Source organism: Lactuca saligna, chromosome 9, assembly GCF_052625555.1.
Source record: "Lactuca saligna cultivar CGN05327 chromosome 9, ASM5262555v1, whole genome shotgun sequence".
NCBI classification, from domain to species: Eukaryota; Viridiplantae; Streptophyta; class Magnoliopsida; order Asterales; family Asteraceae; genus Lactuca; species Lactuca saligna.
In genome coordinates, this window is record NC_136425.1 from 59,888,510 (window position 1) to 59,908,267 (window position 19,758).

The 19,758-nt window shown below is 32.1% G+C and overlaps 3 protein-coding genes across 4 annotated transcripts; 2 read left to right on the forward strand and 1 right to left on the reverse strand.

Annotated features, from left to right (window-relative positions):
• The first annotated feature begins 967 nt into the window (after positions 1–967).
• Positions 968–3,314, forward strand: SPPL1 (SIGNAL PEPTIDE PEPTIDASE-LIKE 1). 2 transcript variants are annotated; one of them, XM_078975564.1, is made up of 4 exons: positions 968–1,109; positions 1,724–2,620; positions 2,721–2,906; positions 3,083–3,314. In XM_078975564.1, the coding sequence occupies exons 2-4, from the start codon at positions 1,823–1,825 to the stop codon at positions 3,197–3,199; spliced, it is 1,101 nt and encodes a 366-aa protein (XP_078831690.1). In that variant the 5' UTR covers positions 968–1,109; positions 1,724–1,822; the 3' UTR covers positions 3,200–3,314. The 2 variants fall into 2 exon arrangements, with proteins under 2 accessions (XP_078831690.1, XP_078831691.1); XM_078975565.1 differs by lacking the exon at positions 968–1,109 and adding an exon at positions 1,132–1,303.
• A 3,162-nt stretch (positions 3,315–6,476) lies between these two features.
• On the forward strand, positions 6,477–10,748 carry LOC145014673 (uncharacterized). Its single transcript, XM_078973106.1, has 10 exons — positions 6,477–6,925; positions 7,474–7,557; positions 7,672–8,372; positions 8,461–8,549; positions 8,613–8,716; positions 8,842–8,938; positions 9,007–9,082; positions 9,193–9,307; positions 9,494–10,025; positions 10,094–10,748. Exons 1-10 carry the CDS (start codon positions 6,652–6,654, stop codon positions 10,542–10,544), a joined length of 2,523 nt encoding a protein of 840 aa, XP_078829232.1. The 5' UTR covers positions 6,477–6,651; the 3' UTR covers positions 10,545–10,748.
• A 4,217-nt stretch (positions 10,749–14,965) lies between these two features.
• On the reverse strand, positions 14,966–16,226 carry LOC145017766 (large ribosomal subunit protein eL36y-like). The gene is made up of 4 exons (XM_078975726.1): positions 16,126–16,226; positions 15,574–15,678; positions 15,258–15,457; positions 14,966–15,132 (listed from the first exon to the last, which is right to left on the reverse strand). The coding sequence occupies exons 2-4, from the start codon at positions 15,673–15,675 to the stop codon at positions 15,102–15,104; spliced, it is 333 nt and encodes a 110-aa protein (XP_078831852.1). The 5' UTR covers positions 15,676–15,678; positions 16,126–16,226; the 3' UTR covers positions 14,966–15,101.
• Between the last annotated feature and the right edge of the window lie 3,532 nt (positions 16,227–19,758).

Genomic DNA, 19,758 nt, shown 5'->3' on the forward strand with positions numbered 1-19,758 from the left:
TTTTCAACTTTGATATCTCAACTTCGGGGGACTATAAGTTATTGAATATTAAACCAAAATCATGTACAAACTATAAGCTACAAGTTGAAAAAAAAAATTGCATATCAATTTGACTTCAAGCGAATAAGATATGCACGTTTTAAAACTTTCACATAATACAAAAAATCTGAAAAAAATAAAAACTTCCAGCTTTGATATCTCGACTTTGGGGGCTGTAAATCCATTAATATAAAACTAAAAATAATAAATTTATAGTCTAAAATCATGTATAAACTCTAAACTACACATTGAAAAAAACCGTGTGTCAATCGGACTTAAAACAAATAAGATATGCATGTTTTAAACATTTCACAGAAACCGGTTCCGGCTCCTAAAAGTGGTTCTGATTCCTAACATCGGTTCCGGTTCTTAGACCCGGTTTACCAGGACCCGATGGACCCAAACCCAGATTACCCGAAACCCGGATAAAGCCAATTTTTAAACCAGAAACTGAAACCGGTTCTATATATTTTGGTTCGATTTTCCGATTTTAAAGCTCATCCCGATGTAGAACCATCCCCATCCACATCCTCGATTTTTGCATTCGGGTAATACCCATTCCGGTCCCCATCAGGGATTTACCCGGTCAAATCGGGTTAGGGTTTCGGTTATCCATCGGGTACGAGTGTTTTTGTCATCTCTACATCCAACTAAGTGATGAATCAATCAAAAACCTAAGATTACCTAGACAATGTGAATAGTGGTGACTTTGACCACCACGTTAGATGTGAAACGATGGTTTTAAAATAATTAAACTATTATTTATGACTTTATGTTACAAAAACATAAATACAAAGTAAAAAACGGAACTATTATTTATCAGTCTTTATGAAATTAAATTAGAAAACACAAAATTTGGTATGAACACAACTTGAGGGTCATATATGTAATAAATGCAAAGATAAAAATCTGAAAAAGAGCAAACCAAAAACCTTGTCGACGAGGGACAAAATTTGACGCTATTGCTTTCGGTGCACAGTTCTCTCCTCTCCCTTTGCTTTCACCATTCGCGTAGGCAACTCGATAAAGAGCGACTTCTCATAGTTAATTTCAACTTCCTCCTGTTTAACGTAAGTTTGTTTTCCACACTTTGAAGCAATTTCCACAGATTCACACAAATGCCTAATTTCCAATCGTCGTTTTACAAAATTACAAGATCTTTATAGTTCTTTGCAATATCTGCTGTTTATCAATCTATCTTGATAGAATTGTCGATGACAATTCATTATTTGTAGCCATCGATCGTACATTCAGATGTAATCTGGTTAGTATCATCTTATTGTCCTGGAAGATAGCTGCAAATTACGATCTCCAGACATTGAATTGTGAGCCCTAGGTGTTAATTTTCAGATGAGATCCAATTTGCATTGACTGTTGACTCCAATTGGTTACGTTTTAGTAGAAAACTTGAATCTTTTTGGCCTAATTCGTGCGTTACGTATTCAGAAAGTAGTACCCCACTACCCCGTGATTGATCATGTGATCACTTTTTTTCCTTTCACAAATCTGATAAACCCTACATATTTCGATACTTTTATTGTTACTTGCTATTAGTTACGACTTACGAATGATGTCAAGTCTGATAAACCCTACATATATCCATAATTTTGTTGTGAATACTTGGATGAAATGTGTTTGGATGTGTTCTTGCTAATAAATGCCATTGCTTTCCTCTTAATTTCAGGGACATATCAGTTAGGTCAATTACTCATACCTTTGGTTTATGGACTTCTGAATCTTTGTAAGCAACCAAGTTGAGTTCCAGCTTCTAATTCTGATAAACATGGAGCCTTTATGGAAGCTTATCTTTCTCATGGAACCAGCTCCAGTGACCTTAATCTTAACAGCCATTGCTGTCACTTTCGGTTCTGCTCTCCGAGCTTTAAACTATGGTAAAGAAATGGAAAAAAACCGTGATCTCTCTGAAGCATCAATCACATTAGACAGATCTCAAGCACTAATGATTCCAGTCATGAGCTCCTGCAGTCTCCTCATGATGTTCTACTTATTCTCTTCAGTCTCACAACTCCTCACTGCTTTCACAGCAATCGCCTCTATTTCATCTCTATACTTCTGCTTCTCTCCCTACATCTCCCATGTCAAATCCCAATTCAATCTTTCAGACCCTTTCATCTCCCGATGTTGCTCCAAACCCTTGACAAGAATCCAATCCCTTCTATTGTTCTTATGCATCACTACAGTTGCAGCATGGCTTGTTTCTGGACACTGGGTGTTGAACAACATGTTGGGGATTTCACTTTGTGTTGCTTTTGTGAGCCATGTTCGTTTACCCAACATTAAAGTTTGTGCAATGCTGCTTATATGCTTGTTTGTGTATGATATATTTTGGGTGTTTTATTCAGAATGGTTTTTTGGTGCAAATGTTATGGTAGCAGTTGCAACACAACAAGCTTCTAACCCTGTTCATACTGTTGCTAATTCTTTGAGTCTTCCTGGATTGCAATTAATTACTAAAAAACTCGAGTTGCCTGTGAAGATTGTGTTTCCAAGAAACTTATTGGGAGGTGTTGTTCCTGGAAATACTGCTACTGATTTCATGATGCTTGGTCTTGGTGATATGGTAAAAAAATAAAAATAAAATTATGGTTTATAATTTTATAGTTTTATACTAAGTTTATGTTTTAGGATGATCTATATATTTTGTTTTTGTTATTTTGTAGGCTATTCCTTCTATGCTTTTGGCATTAGTTTTATGTTTTGATCATAGAAAGGAGAATATATCTTTATCTCCTCATAAAGGGTATAAATATATATGGTATGCTACTATTGGATATGCAGTTGGATTAGTAACTGCTTTAGCAGCTGGAATTCTTACCCATTCTCCACAACCAGCACTTCTATATTTAGTAAGTTTCTATCTGACACTGTCTGTCTGAGTAAAGTGTTGTCTGGATAAATAAAAAGTATTTGTGAAAATGATGAATATTTTGGGATATGGAAGGATAAAAATAAATAACATGTTTTCGTGAGTTTCTGTGTTAAGTTGTTCTTTCTATATTAAGTCAAAAAGTGAACACTGTAGGTCCCATCAACGCTTGGACCGGTGGTTGTGATCTCTTGGACAAGAAAGGAGTTGAAGGAGTTGTGGGAAGGAAGCTCGCCGAATTTGACTGAAAAAACACATTCAACAGAAGTATGAACAAATCAAAACATGTAAATGGAGTTGGGATATAAGTTAAGGATATGATATTGCTTTGCTACTAGGAAATGGCATCTTGTTTTTTTTTTTTTTAAATATTTTTACATTTGAATCATTTTTCGGGTTAAAAAGGAGCTTCGAAAAGTTTAAAGTTGGTTGTTTTTGGTTAGTTTTACGTTGATGATGGTGATACGGTTCGAATTATTAACAAGTGCTTTAATAGTTTGATAAAGTGTAACCTCAAGTATATGAAAAATATTACGCTATATAAGATCGCTCAAAAGACATTTGGCAACTTAGATGAAGTTTTATTTACTGAATTTGCTTCTTGTCATTTTTCTCCAAAAATGGTTATTCTTCCAACGACCTAAAATTAGATGTTTAGCATGATAGTACAATGCTCAAAGTGAGCATTGGAATAAAATCGCCAAGTTGTGGCTCAAAAGTTGAAATCAAGGCAACTTAAGAGATTGCCCTAGGCCCACATGATGGTGTGGCCCTAATTGGGATTTATATTTATTGATAAATACAAAATTGTCTGTATAATGGTGTGGGCCATAAATGGGATTTATATTTATCGATATATACAAAACAATTTGTTTTTAGGTAGATGAATGAGTTTGAGTTGTCGAGTGTGATAGTTGGAGCAATCAAACAAGAAGAACATCTCAATAGTTCGTTTTTCCAATACAGTGTGGTATGATACAAGTCATTTACCTGAGAGGAACGTGAATTTGCTTTGATTGTAGAAGTCGAAATAAGGAATAGATATAACCTTTAGTAATATAGGCAATGTACCCTTTTCCCATAATGACAACGCAATTTCAAGTAGATTGTATGTGTAAACTTCAAAGTACTTTACTATTGTAAATTAAGAAATGTAAGTTTGAAATTCAGTGTCAATTTTGCATCCATAGTTTAAATAATCTTATTCAACGCAAACATACAAGACAATATAAATTGACATTCATTTGATTCGAGAGCAAGTGGCCAAAGAGCATGTATGGGTCATGCACGTTCCTTCATGATATCGAATTGTCGACGGACTTTTCAAAATTTTATTGGAAAATTTACAGAAAAGTCTCAAACTTTTGGGAAAAAGTTTCAATAAAGTCATAAAAGTTTTTTTTATAAGAAAAGTCCCGATTATTTAACATGTTGCCCAAATCAACGAAAATTTTTGTTTTTGTATTTGAACACCAAATGACATATTATATGATTTCCTCAAAACAATGAGATTTTTTTGTTAAAAAAATAAAACTTTTTTGAAACTTTTTCCAAAAGTTTTGAACTTTTCTGTAGATTTTTCAATTTTATTTTAAGATTTTCACAATAGTGTTTATCTTCCTCTCGTTCAAACTAAAGGGTTGTATTAGACATTAGATTATATTATTATATATATTTGGAAATATCACCAGTATTATGTTTTAGTAATAGAGTATGAGTTTTGTGTATATAATTTCATGCTTATTGAGTGGAACTGTGGAAGATGGATAATTCTTTGGCAATAACATTTACGTATGTATTGGCTCCATTTGTCGACAACGGTTTTGTAATGACCATAGTTTGACATGCAATAAATAATACAAATACATCAAGTTTTTAGCAAAAATCTTTCGAAGTCCTAGTTGATTTCACAAATTAAATTTCAAGTCTTGTTGCTAATACAATTTTTGATTATTTGCTCAATAAGTTATCCATCTGGTGAGACGTGAGGTCTATATTTCTGTAAAATCATTCACGAAACAATGTATATAAAAAAAATACTAAGATAATCCTATTTTATCATTTATGTCGTATATCCATTAAAAGGCACTGAGACACAAGATAATAAAATAAATACAAATACTATAATAATCTCATTTAAACATTTATGTGATACAATCCATCACAAAGGACACTTTTCAATGTCGACTATCTATCAGTGCCATATTTTTGCACACGAAATAACTAAATAAATTATAAATACGTAAAATATCAAAACAATGTACACCAAGAATTTTTCTTCTTGAATTAACATATGACATAAACGGCCCTCAAAGTTTGATTTTAATTACATAAATCGCCCTAAGTCTTAAAATATTTCTGAATTGCTAATGTCGAATCGTGTTGCATCCGAAATCTTTTCCTTAAGCTCTCTATTCCCTTCACTAAAGCTACACTTGCGTATCGTGACAATGTTAGTATTGTCCATCTCTCAAATGATTTTGCCCTATCACAACATACAAAGCACAAGGAAATTCAAATCATTTTGATCAAGAGCAATTGGCCAAAAAACGGGTTGGGGTCATGTACATTCCTTCATGAAATCAAGTTATTGACATCTTCACCAAATGTCTTTCTAAATTTTTAGTTGAAGATTTTCGCAACAATCTGAGCATTAATTTGTCTTCATCCCATTCAGATTGAGGGGTTGTATTATATATTAGATTATATTATTAGATATATTTGGAATTATCGTCATCATTATATTTTAGTAATAGAGTAGATTTTTGTGGTGTATATTCTCATGTTGGTTAATGAGATGGACAATTCAGTGATAATAGCATTTACTTTTATTCTACTATAGCGGTATAGCCCACTAATCCAGATTCAAATATCCAACTCTTTAATTGGTGGTCAATATGAAGCCCACACCCTCAAGGCCCAAGGCCCATTTATTAATTGGTGTTTCTTTTAATTTTAATCGTAAAGGATAATTGCACAACATTACACGCTAATTAATTTCGATTGGCGCCTCAAACTAATTTAGAAAGCTAGATTCAACTCGATTTTTTTTTTTTTAACTTTTGATTAGTTATTACATATGTAACTTTTCTGTAATTTATAACTGATTTTTTTAACGGCACAACTAATATTATGATTAGTCTATCATAATTATATGGTAAATCACGTGCAATATACAATCTCAGCCTTATTTTTGATGATTTTTTCAATAAATTATCCATTGGTAACACTAAAATAATCCATTATATACACAAGACAATAAAACAAATATAAATACTATAATAATCTCATTTAATCATTTATGAGATACAATCCAATAATCCATCAGAAAATACACTTTTCAATGTCGACTATCTATCCTGTGCCATATTTTTGCACTCGAAAAATACGTACAATATCAAAATTCAAAACAATATACACCAAGACTTTTTCTTCTTGAATGAACATATGACATAAACGGCCCTCGAAGTTTATTTTTAAATACATAAATCATCCTAAGTCTCAGATAATTGCAGTAAGACCCCGATACTGGGATATCCGCTCCCCTTCGCGATAAGGTAATTTAGATTTTAGATTAGAGAGCGAGGAAGTGTGGGTCTATCGTCTTTCTCCCCTCATCAGTCATCACTGTAAAAACAAGAAACCCTAGATACTCACAAAACCCTACAATCGGACTTGTGGAACTAAACATCTCCAATTCTTTTGTGTTTTGGCAAATTAACACCATGAGTACGTTGATCACAACAAGGTCTCCGAGCTCTTACCAACTCCGACTAGCCACTTTCAGTTGCAGGAAGTATCCTTCATCTTCTATCTTTTTACGGATGCGTGTTCACAAGCTAGCCCATCCAATTCATTGTTCTTCGAATTCTAGAGATAATGTGTCTAAACGACGGACGGGTTCGAAATTTTCTGTTAATGCTTTTTCTGGATGGTCTGGTGATGATAATGGCACCGAAGTGTTGAATGAATCGCCACCGAAAAAAGGCTCGTATGGAGGTAGGAAGTGACTTTATTCTTATTTGATTGATGATTCCTGAGAATTTGATCCTTCCATAGATGTAATCCCTTCTCAATTCACATAGGTAGAATCCGGTCTCATTTCGAAAACCTAGACCTCTATATTCTTCAAAGTAGTGAAATTGACATCGATGTATTTAGTTCTGTAGATCCTATATCTGTTATATGAAAGAATTTAGTTTCAAGACATCGTATTGTTAGATTGTTTCAAACAAAAAACTTTGGAAACTGTCTAAAATCCCTAGCTTAATGCTATACATGGTTAGGATGCAATGAAACTACCATTTCAAAGGAAATAGAACATATGATTTAGTGCTGTTATATGATGAGTAGGTGATGCTTCAAACTCAAAATTCGACTCATTTCATGAAGGATGTTTTATATCACCTCACACATTGGTTAAGTTTCAACTTCAAAGTTCAAAACACCTAGGAGAAAAGGGAATATATGACCTTTGATTTATGATCTTTTGCTTCTGCAGATGGTATTCTTGTCTACTTAATAACACTTAAGTAGCTTACTTTCAGGGATAGTGGGAGCTGCAGTAGCAGGTGTTGTTCTTGTTGCTGGACTTTCCTTTGCAACGTTTTCTATAAGCAAACGAGTATCTGGTATGTATGCTTTCTTTTCCAATGTTCTCCTTGATTCTTCCATTTTTATAAATTTCCAAGCTTTCTCATGTTTGTAGTTCATAACCATGCCTAATTCTTTTATTTGTCCTTTAGGGACAAAAAAGAACATGGAAACATTGACAACACACCAAGAAGAGTCATTGATCTCTGATGACCCGAATGATAATCTCGAAGCTAAGGGAACTGAAAAAGAGAATGCTGTGCTAGATGATGATTCTTATCCACATGAAAAAGAAAATGAAACTACAACTGAAGATAAACTTATTCAACAAGATTCCCAAGAGGAATTACCTACAGCTGAAGTTCAAGATGACACTACGGAAACACCTGGAATAGCCAATTCCGATGTTCAAGATGATTCGGTTGATGCATCAATCATTCAAAGCTTAGATGACACAGAGAAGCTCGAATCAGATGATAACTTGAAAGAAGCCCCCACTGATGATATAAACTCGGTAATTCCTGATTCCGATTTCCAGGAGGCAACAATAAATGAATCAGATATCAATGATAAAGAAACTCAAGAGTTCCTGGAGTCATTCACAGAAAAGGAAGTTTTAGATGGTGGATTGGTAATTCCGATTCCAATTCCGATTCCGATTCCAGAACCAGAATTGTCTAACATTGAGAAAACATTTGATTCAATGGATCTTGAAAATCTCCCATCTTCTGCAAGCATACCTGCTCCATCTGTACTTTCACCATCACTACAAACTCTCCCTGGAAAAGTCTTAGTCCCTGCAGTTGTTGATCAAGTACAAGGGCAGGCATTAGCAGCATTGCAAGTATTAAAGGTCTGTTGTAACTGTAAAATTATATTTTTAGTTTCTTTTTTTTATATAATTAAAAATCTTGGGAATAATATAATGTAAATGGTGTCAGGTTATTGAATGTGATGTTCAACCTGGTGATTTATGTACTCGGCGTGAATATGCTAGATGGTTGGTTTCTGCCAGCAGTGCTCTTTCAAGGTAAAACATATTTTATTTATTTATTTATTGAAATTGTATTAAAGTTATAATCTTTTTGTATAGAAATACTCTATCCAAAGTGTACCCTGCAATGTATATCGAGAATGTAACTGAACTTGCATTTGATGACATTACACCTGAAGATCCTGATTTCTCATCTATTCAAGGTAAATAAATGAAAAACACAATTTCTGGATTTTAATTTACAATTATATCATCTTTTCTGTTTTTTTTTTTTTTTTTTGAAAAAATGTTTTGATGAATGAAATTTATGAAACACACGGAATTTCAGGCTTGGCAGAAGCCGGACTTATTGCCAGCAAATTATCTCAACATGACATGAATATTTCAAATCAAGATGAGAGTTCTCTAAACTTCTGTCCTGAAAGGTACATTTTTAAGACCTTATACTTTCATGCATTTTACAATTTAACCCTTTCCTCAATTATTTTTTCAGCCCATTATCTCGTCAAGATCTTGTGAGCTGGAAAATGTCCCTGGAAAAAAGACTGCTTCCTGTACCTGACAGAAAGGTTATAATCATATCTACATACAACTTTAAAATCTAATAAATTTTATCTTTTTACTTTTTACTTATATAAACTTTTTAAAAACCTTAAATATATTTTGTAACAAATTCCAGATCCTTCAACGACTCTCTGGTTTCATAGACATTGACAAGATCAATCCAGACGCTTGGCCTGCACTCATGGCAGACTTATCAGCAGGAGAAAACGGAATAATCGGCCTTGCATTCGGTGAGAAAGGGCATTTTCGTCTTTTCACATATCAGATATCAACAGGACAAAAAATATCATGTCAATTGTCACATCTCATTCCACCTTTTTTGGATAAGACAAACGATTGCAACTGTCTGAATCCAATACAAACCAAACACAGTACAACCTGTTATGTCATGACATGTGATCTGTTAATTTTGACAGGCTACACGAGACTGTTTCAGCCAGATAAGCCAGTGACAAAAGCACAAGCTGCAATAGCTCTTGCAACAGGTGAATCATCTGATCTAGTTACCGAAGAACTTGCACGCATAGAAGCAGAATCCATGGCTGAAAAGGCAGTTGCTGCACACACTGCTTTAGTTGACCAAGTCCAAAAAGATGTCAACACGTTTTTCGAGAAGGATCTTTTACTAGAAAGAGAAAAGATCATTACACTTGAGAAATTAGCAGAAGAAACAAAACAAGAATTGGAGCGAATGAAAGCTGAACAAGAGGAACAGAACATTAAAATGATGAAAGAACGTGCAGCTGTTGATTCACAAATGGAAGTGCTTCTGAAGCTGAGGCGTGAAGCAGAAGAAGAGTTGCAGGGGATTATGAGTAATAAAGTGGAGATTTCGTTTGAGAAAGAAAGGGTAAATAAGCTAAGGGCAAATGCGGAATTCGAGACTCAAGAGATTTCACGTTTGCAATATGAATTGGAAGTTGAACGGAAAGCCCTAGCCATGGCCAGGTAAATTTTTAATGTTTATCTAGAAAAATAACTTTTATAATTTTATTTATTTATATTTTTTTATGAAGAACTTGGGCGGAAGATGAGGCAAAAAGGGCAAGAGAACAAGTGAAAGTTGTGGAAGATGCTCGAGCCCAATGGGAAAATCAAGGCATTAAAGTCATTGTGGATAATGACCTTCGTGATGAGTCAAATACCGAATCCACATGGGTCAATGCTCAAAAACAATTCTCAATACAAGAAACCAAAAGCAGAGCTGAAAACATGGTGGAAAAACTCAAGAATATGACGCAAGATTTAAAGGGTAAATCCAAAGAGACGATTGATAAAGTTATTGAAAGGATACTCTTTTTTATATCTCAATTGAAGGAATTTGCATCAAAGGGTGTGAAGCAAGTGGGTGAGGTGAAAGATGCTGTTGTGTTGAAAGTCGGTGGATCGATTCAAGATTTGCAACGAAGCTCGGTTGGGTGGAGTTCGGCTGTTAAAGAAAAGTTGACGCAAAAGTTCAAGACATGAGTAATGGTGGACGTTTTTTTTTTTTTTTTTTTTGTTGTAATTTTATTTTATGAAGCTGAATTTACCCTTTTGCCCCCTGTTTGTGTATACTCTGGATAATAATGGTTTTGCAAATGGTTGCAAAGTGTACTCGTGAGTAGTAACAGCTATTGATACAAAACTGAATAGAACAGGGAGTCAATAAATTGTATGGAATTTCTTTTTTTTTTTTTTTTTTTTTTTGCTTGTTCTTTTTAAAAATTTCTTGTGCATTACCATTTGAAGAAAAAAAATTTAGGGGATAATCATTAAGCTGACCAAAATAAAAAGGAATAAGAATCACCTTGGGGTTTCTGCCTTTTGGGATTTGAAATAAATAATAATATGTTTTGCTAAATGGACAAGGCAAAGGCATTATTAAAGTAATTTCGTAAATACCATACAGCAAATTATGTGGTTATTACGTGATAGTTTCAAGAATTATGTTCATTTCTTATACATAAACATGGTCTATCATTTTATCATTTTAGTGATAATCCCTATTGTGGAAACAAGGAATAAAAAATTCAATTTAAATAGAGGATATATGGTTTGATATTGATTGACTAGGGGTGAGCAAAAACCGAATCATATTTAAAAATAACCGAAAAAACGCATAAACCAAAACCGGAAAAAAAACCGTATAAAATGTTTTCAACTTTTAAAAATATGGTTTGGTTGTGTTTTAACAACAAAAAAAAAGAAAAAAATAAATGCTCTTTCAATCTCAAAATTATAGTCTATCTTTCCTTTTTCGGTTGTTCCAAAATAATAATCAATTTTTAAAAATAAATAACATTTTTACCAAAATACTTCATCATTATTACTTAACCAACTAAGTATATAATGGAACATTAAATACAAAGTAATGACAAAATTATCATTTTATTATATAAAGTTATTGATAATTAATACTTCCTGAAATCTATGTATTTGTTGTCTGTGGACAATAATTTTGGGATGGGGGAGTAAATAAATAACCATTCATCTCACAGTGATTCGGTACAAATCACAAAATCCATTGCGACATAATAGAACTTTCTTTTGATGTGAGTATAACCTTTGAAGATCTATACCAAAAAAAAAAAAAAAGGACAAACATAATAAAAGCCACAATATTTTCACACGGTTTTTAGAAAAGCTCTATTATTTTTTTTGGTTGGTTCTAGCCACAAATTTGATATAAAGTTACCATTCTAGTTCATTTAATGATTTTCATGGTTAACTCATTTATTTCAAAATCAATCCTAAAAATTCAAATTTGGTTCCTGTAGTTTGCAAAAATTTACACAACATGTCCATAACTAGGTTTTATGTTTTTTAACTTCTTTATTTTTATTTATTTATTTATTTATTTTTTAATCAAAGCTAAACTTGTTTTTATATATTTTATAATTTTTTTATATTTTTCGTTATTTTGTTTTTGGTTTTTTATATATACTTTTTTATTTTTTAACTTCTTTTTTCCTTTTTTTTTCGTTTTTATATTCATTTATTTTTCATATTTTGTATATTTTCTTTTTCTTTTTTTTGTTTTTTCTTTATTTTCATTTTTTTCGTTTTTTTTTTCTTTTCGTTTTTCTTTATTTTTGATAAAATAAATTTACGGTTTGTTTTTCTTCAATTTGAAAACTTCTTTTGATATTTATCAAAAATTTTAACGTGTGTGAATATATTTTTTTATATTTTTCGTATTTGTTTCGTTTTTTTTTTTTGTTTTTTTTTTCGTATTTTTGTTATGTTTTGTTTTTCGTCAATTTGATAATTTTTTAGAAAGTGTAAAGTGTATGAATATATTAGTGTATATTACATTTTTGGTGTTTGAGTTTTTTTTGGTTTTCTAAAAAAATGAAAAAACAAAAATAAACAAAAAACAAAAAAACAAAAAAAAATTATAAAAAAAATATGAAAAATAAATGAATATAAAAACAAAAAAAAAAGAAGTTAAAAAATAAAAAATAAGAAAAAGGAAATAAGAACGAAAAATATAAAAAAAATAAAAAAATATAAAAGCAAATTTAGCTTTGATTAAAAAATAAAAAAATAAATGAAAATAAAGAAATTAAAAAACATAAACCGAGTTTTGGACATGTTGTGTAAATTTTTGCAAACTACAGGGACCAAATTTAAACTTTTAGGACTAATTTTGCAAAAAAATTAACAGAGTTAACCATAAAAATCGTTAAATGAGCTAGAATGGTAACTTTATGTCAAATTTGTGGCTAGAGCCAACCAAAAGAAAAATAATAGGGTTTTTCTCAAAAACGTGTGAAAATATAGTGACTTTTATGGTATTTGCCCTAAAAAAATAGATTTTCGAAAAATATAAAAAATATCATTTTAAAATGAAAAATGTCATTTAGCAGTGGCTAAGTTTTTATGTAATGACCATAGAAAGAATGCATCCCACATTAATATTGCATTTTTTGCATTTTGACTACCCGATGTTTTAAAAACCGATTCGAAACAATCGCTCGAACCTGTTGGACTAGGAACCGAGGAAATGAGTGGTTTAACTAGCACTGATTTTTATATCTATTTTTAGACCAAAACGAACCAACCAGTTTTTTTTACAAAAACTCGTTTGAACCGGTAAAATTAAACCGCTAAAATTGGTATTGAACCACTGTATTCGGACTTAGCAGGGGCTGTTCTTATGAATGAATCTCATAAGTTAGCAACTTTATGAATCATTGAGGTCATTTTGGGGAGTTGTGTTGTAGATCTAGAGAGTTATCGAGTAGTGGTTACTTATATGAGATTTTGATCTCATTTTACATCATTGAGTTCAATACATGCATTGGACATGCATGTCTATAAAGCAATGTTTTTTTAGAATGATTTGGATGTAAGAATACATTATAGAAAGTATGAATGGATGACTTGAAGGATTAAGAGCTTGATGCAATAAGCTAGTCTGGACGATTCCTACGACGTGGAGAAATGGTTTCCACGTCATGACGTTATGCAGTTTCGCAACTATCTTGTCGTGAGGCTACCACAGCATGGCAAGGTATTGGCCACGGCGTGGCAGCTGGCTGAGTTGACCAATGATTTTGATCGAGTTTGACTTTAGCTCAAATTGAGGGTTTTAGGTTGTAGTTTGAGACTTTGTCCCTGTATGTTGTATAGGTAACATGTAGTGTCAGTTATTGGATTTGTGATCCACGTTGTTATCTTCTAGATTGTGAGGTGAGTTTTTTCACATACTTTGAACTGCAGTATTTGTCATTGTGTGTAGAATGTTGTTATGATGCAATGATCTATTAGATTGATAAATCTGTATGTTTATCTGTACTTGTTGGCTATGTCGACAAAGTGTGGTTGGGTTAAGGCGGTATGGCTTTGTGTTGTAGGCCAACAAACATTGGGTAATTCAGTCGTTTGTTGTAGGCCCGGGGGAAATCTCGTTTTAAGATTGTAGGTCCAGGGGCAATCCAGTTTTATACTATGGGCCCAATGTGTATGCATTATATATGTATTGTTGTGTGGGGTATTTCGGGAAACTTACTAAGCTTTGGTTTACAATTATTGATTTCAATGTTTTCAGATACTTCAAATGATCGGGACAAGACAAATGTGTGATCATACAATGACACCGGAAACACCTGACTTCCGTGTATGCGTTGTAAAATTTTCTTAATTTTTTTTCAACCACTACATACAAAAAGTGTGCAACTACATAATAGAAAATGTGCCCCTATAGGCGAATTTTTTTTCCGTATGAAATATGAAATCTTCCGTCCGCCCTTAGGACTTAGACTTCAATGTTTGGGCTATAAAATCCAGACTTTGTGCTTAATAGATCTAAACTGAGCCCATCCCATTTGAAGCAAAATACTGACGCAAAAGTACTCCATGGTAAAGATTTGACGTTTATCAGTTATGTATCTAAAAGTAGTTCATTTGACCTATTCCAAATGGTTTCTACTCAATCATTCATGTAATTACTTGCAATTTGTTATTTCATGGAGATGTTTGATGTAGTTACACATGCTCTAGTATGTGAATATTACACCTTCATAAACTTCCTACAAATTGCAACTTCTTGTTTCATGGAGATGTTTAGTGTAGTTACACATGCTCTAGTATGTGAATATTACACCTTCAAAAACCTACTGCAAATGAAGATATGCTTGTTAATAATAGTTATAAAGGTGTTGAGATTATGTTGAACATAAACAGTCAAACCTATTCAACTTGTTTTTTGTCAAGAAATGTGGTTATATTTTATTCTTTCTCAGTAAAATTTGAGATGTAAACTTATATAAAACTATGATCCATGGTTTTCTGATTTATAATATATTGCTTAACTTCAAGTCAAACAAAAGTATAAAAACACAAAAAGAAGATTAATTAGATGACTTATGATTTGAACTACTACATAGAGTCGAGCAAAATCATATCATAAAGAAGAACGATCTTTATAAAAGAAAGGTACACAAAATCCAAATCATATAATAGAGAAGACAGATGTTTTTTACTTGACTACTAAAAGTAACAAAATTATGCAAGGAAAACTAAATCCTGAAAAAGTCCTCACTTCTTCTTCTCTGCACCTCCACCAGACCTGCAATTAATTACACAAAATTAACAACAAAGCAATAACATTAAACAATCAAAGTAATTTGAAGTACAAAAAAACAGAAACTAAAAGAATCTGTAGCACTAAAATTTGAAAAAAAAAAAAATTACCTCATCTTGCGAAGAACACTTGACATCTCCTCTCTCTTCTTCTTTGCTCTCTTGTGGGTACCCAACTTTCTCTTGGCCACCTTAAGGGCACGTTTGTCCTTTCCAACTTTCAACAACTCAGTGATCCTTTTCTCATATGGTGCAAATCCAGCTACCTCACGGATTAAATTCCTCACAAAATGCGACCTTTTGCTTGTTTTCTACACAAATATAGCACCATGAACATGTGTTCCAAAATCTAATCAACTCTTTCACAGTATAATTACAAGATTTGAGAAGACTTAAAGAATGAATTTGATTAAAAGAAGGAACTTACGCCTTTTCTATCAGATGGGCGAGGAGCTAACTCCTTCTTAGTGACAACATGACCCTTGTTCAATCCAACAAAGAGGCCTGTGTTAGGCTGTTTTGGTGCCATATCCTGTTACAAATGTGGAATCATGTGTCAGTTTCACATCAACTAAACAGTTTACTGTAATATAACATGCTTTTAGATGCAAATGTGGCTGGAAATCATCAGCTCTATCAAATCCACATTAACAATTTTTGCTCAGGCTATTACTATATAAATAGATACCAGAAATCTAAAATAAATCCTTTTCATGAGATAGTTCTACACAGAAACAGACATAATCAATTAGGGTACGAATTTGTTTATACATCGGAACCTAAAGAAACACCAAAGAATAGAACACTTCGAATCACCAGTTGATTATCAGAATCAAATCATTAAGTGCATCAGACGCACGGCCGATTGTAAAATCATAATATGCGAGGTTTAACAGTAGAATGATGGCGTGTAGAATTCAAGATTAACATAAAATATAATACAGAATCCGTGTAAGATGCAAACGGAACAGACGCGTACCTCGGCGTATATCTGGATCGGCGTTCTATGAAAGGAGACGATTAGGGTTTTAGGTCAGGACATCATTTTATAGTAAGAAGCTGAGAAAGTGAAAAATGGCGTCTTAGGTTTGGCCTTTGGGCTCTGTATGTTAACTAACTAAGGAAGGCCCATGTTCAAGCTAGTCCATTATTGGCCTTTCGCATCATATCATATTATTAATCAAAACACTATCGGTTATAAATTCACTTACATAGTTTTTTAACGTCAAAGATATATATATATATATATATATATATATATATATATATATATATATATATATATATATATATATATATATATATATATATATATGGTTAGGTTCATGTGAGACGGCCTAATTTTGTGAGACCGTGAGATGTATTTTTTTTTTTTTTTTAACTTTTTTTAGTTAATTCAAGTTCCGAAAATAATATTTAAAAAAAGAATTTTTTGATTTTCCATTTATTTTGTATTTTAAAATTATTTTTAGAATATATACAGTGTAATATTCTATTTAGAATATTTCACGTATTTTTCAAAAAAAATAGAATTTTTTTATTTTTTTTAGTTAATTCAAGTTCCGAAAATAATATTTAAAAAAGGAATTTTTAGATTTTTCCATTTATTTTGCATTTTAAAATTATTTTTTAGAATATATCAGTGTAATATTCTATTTAGAATATTTCACGTATTTTAAAAAACAAAAACGGGATTTTTTTTCATTTTTATTTTATTTTATTTTTTATTTTTTTTTAATTAATTCAAGTTCCGAAAATAATATTTAAAAAAGGAATTTTTGGATTTTTCCATTTATTTTGCATTTTAAAATTATTTTTAGATTTGGTTTCACGGTCTCACAAAATTAAAATGATCTCAAATAAACCTGAACCTATATATATATATATATATATATATATATATATATATATATATATATATATATATATATATATATATATATATATATATATATATATATATATATATAAAGAGCTAGTAAGAAACTAGAAAAAAATCTAACAATAAAAAACCATAAAAGACAACATCACAAATGGTCAAAATCGGCTTTTGGAGCCAACCTACCGAATTAGTATCAAATCATCTTATGCTTATTGTTATATTATAAAAAAAATCTTGGTGACAATGTCATAACTGTAACTAACAGTTGAGGTGCGGGATTGTCAGTTCCGTATAGATTTATACATAAAATCACAAACTCACGCTCTCCCTCAAAAAGACTCTGGTTCATAAGGCTAGACTTTATTTGGTATTTAGATAAGTACTCGAAGACGTGTCTCACAAATTGATTTCCTCAACGAATTCACGAATAATACAATGGAAAACCATTTTTCTTAATACATGTAACTTTGTAAAAGTAGTTCGTTTGTTCCATAAACTATACTTAAAATAATTTATGATTTGTTTCCATGTTAAAATCTATACTTGTAAAGTAGTTGTGTTTTAACATGTTTTAATAATTGTTTGTAAGTCTAGTAGTCGTTTGCCGTGTTTAATAAGTTTTGCGTTCAAATGCATGCTAACAGTAAGAAAATATAATAAAGAAAATTATATTTTTAAACACAAAACTACTTGTGTTTTATTTGTATTCCCCCCCCCCCCCCCCCCAAAAAAAATAATAATAATAATAATAATAATAATAATAATAATAATAATAATAATAAACAACATTGAAAAAACTTGGAAAAATATAGGGGTATGAACTTACCTTATGTGGTAATGGTTTTGAATACGGAATAGAAACGGTATCTTTCGGGCTAAATTACGGGAAAGTGATCGTATCCTACGAGTATTTTAACACACAATTGTGTGTGAATTAGAATAAACTAATGGCTTGAATGTTGAATAAACACACAAATGAAGAAGACTTACTTAATCTTGTGATCATGTTAAGTTGAAGATCTCCTGGAGCTTGTAATTGAAAAAGATGAAAGAAAATGGGTTTGTTAATTTGAGTAAGAAAAGAAGATGTTTTCGTTACTGAATGCGCAAATGAATTTTATTTACACCTTAAATAGCTAAGAAACTCATGAGGCGGTGAATGTAAGCTTAGGAAAGTGTGTGAAAGGGATTATCATTGAGGGTTTTGGCCATTACTTCATTTGGAAGGAATTAAAATCGGTCTTAGTAGATGGGTCTTACGAGAATTCGGTCTTGGTGAAATGATGAAGTTCTTGAGGGTTCTTGGGCTTCAAAGTGCTCCAAAACTCCAGAGAGAATGTGTCAAAATCGGATGTTCAAGATAAGGCTAAAGAGGCACACCAACCTTCCCATTATAGAGCTGCAAACAAAATCCCGAAATTGCCCCTCAGGAATCCATGAGGCCGTGTAGAAACCTTACGTGGGTCGCGTGAGTGTGACGGATTTTGGGTTTCTTCAAGTCTTGGGCCCCCACAGCTATTCCATTGGCCCAATTCCAATATAATCAGCTTCTAGCCCATTCTTCTCAAAGATTTCATCAAATTGAGCCCAAATTACCTCTCCAAATCACTCAAAGCTTCCACAAACTCCCGATCATCGATCTCCGCACACTTGAAAAATCTCTCACAACTTATAATTTAAAGTTCAAATCTTCAAAGCATTCAAGCAATTGACAAGGTCAATCCATGAATCACCTCCATAGCCATTAAGCTCGAAATACCCCTTGCCCTTCAAGTCCAATCGCCTCCAAAAATTCCGCACTGCTAGTCTCCAAAAAAATCTGCAATAATGCTTAGGAAACTAGAAAATACCCGAAATAGTTATAAAAATAACAAAAAAGAAAATATACATGGAAATTAACTAAAATGCGAATGAAATGTGCTAAAATAAACTATAAAAAGAAGTAAATAAAATAAAACTATCAGCTATAGATGATACAATGCAACAATGAATGCAATGTAGATTCACTTGTACTAGGTAGGGTAAGGCTTTGTTAGGCCTAAAAATTTCGTGTTGTGACATTTTTTTGATTTAAACATTTAAAGTACTTCCAATTTCAAAGGAAAATAACCACACAAATCAAATACAAAAAGGTTAGCGATTTACCTAGTTGTTAAAGAGTTCATCATCTAAAACCTGCAACTTGAATCCTTATGAAAAGTTGATTCAACCATTAAAAAACCTATTTCTTGAATTCTTTTGACGGAGAGAGGCATGATAGGGGAAGGGGAGAGAGATGGTGATGATATGCTCTAATCTCGGGGAGGAGGTGGCAGTGATGTTCTAATCGACGGTGAAAAAGAAAGACGATGAGAGGGAGAAGATGTTAGCTTGAGCAACAAAGAGAACGTAAAAGAACAATAAAAGTTTGATGATAGAAAACCAACATGTTGCATGTCTTGAGCCGTTATGTGGCTCCATAACACATAACATGGTAATAGATTATATGGTTTAAAACCTTCTAAATGACATACATATGCAAAAAAAAATAATAATAATAATAATAATAATAATAAAATAAAAAAATTCGGGGTTTAATGCACCTAAAAGTGATCTTAGTCTAAAATCATATTTTTGTTTTTTGAAAGTATTGTAATTTTCCCGAAATGTCAATAAAAATTGAAATTGTGTCCCTCTACCGAACCATGTTACATATGACCGACATCAGAAGTATGTAACTGATCTATCAAG

Bases quoted from the DNA above. Each gene is read 5' to 3' on its own strand.
- SPPL1 (XM_078975564.1), top strand. From the start codon at position 1,823: ATGGAGCCTTTATGGAAGCTTATCTTTCTCATGGAACCAGCTCCAGTG. The intron at 2,621-2,720 runs GTAAAAAAATAA...GTTATTTTGTAG, and splicing joins TGCTTGGTCTTGGTGATATG to GCTATTCCTTCTATGCTTTT. The intron at 2,907-3,082 runs GTAAGTTTCTAT...TGAACACTGTAG, and splicing joins AACCAGCACTTCTATATTTA to GTCCCATCAACGCTTGGACC.
- LOC145014673 (XM_078973106.1), top strand. From the start codon at position 6,652: ATGAGTACGTTGATCACAACAAGGTCTCCGAGCTCTTACCAACTCCGA. The intron at 6,926-7,473 runs GTAGGAAGTGAC...GCTTACTTTCAG, and splicing joins GAAAAAAGGCTCGTATGGAG to GGATAGTGGGAGCTGCAGTA. The intron at 9,083-9,192 runs GTTATAATCATA...AACAAATTCCAG, and splicing joins TTCCTGTACCTGACAGAAAG to ATCCTTCAACGACTCTCTGG.
- LOC145017766 (XM_078975726.1), bottom strand. From the start codon at position 15,675: ATGGCACCAAAACAGCCTAACACAGGCCTCTTTGTTGGATTGAACAAG. The intron at 15,458-15,573 runs GTAAGTTCCTTC...ATATTTGTGTAG, and splicing joins GCCCATCTGATAGAAAAGGC to AAAACAAGCAAAAGGTCGCA. The intron at 15,133-15,257 runs GTAATTTTTTTT...AATTAATTGCAG, and splicing joins AGTGTTCTTCGCAAGATGAG to GTCTGGTGGAGGTGCAGAGA.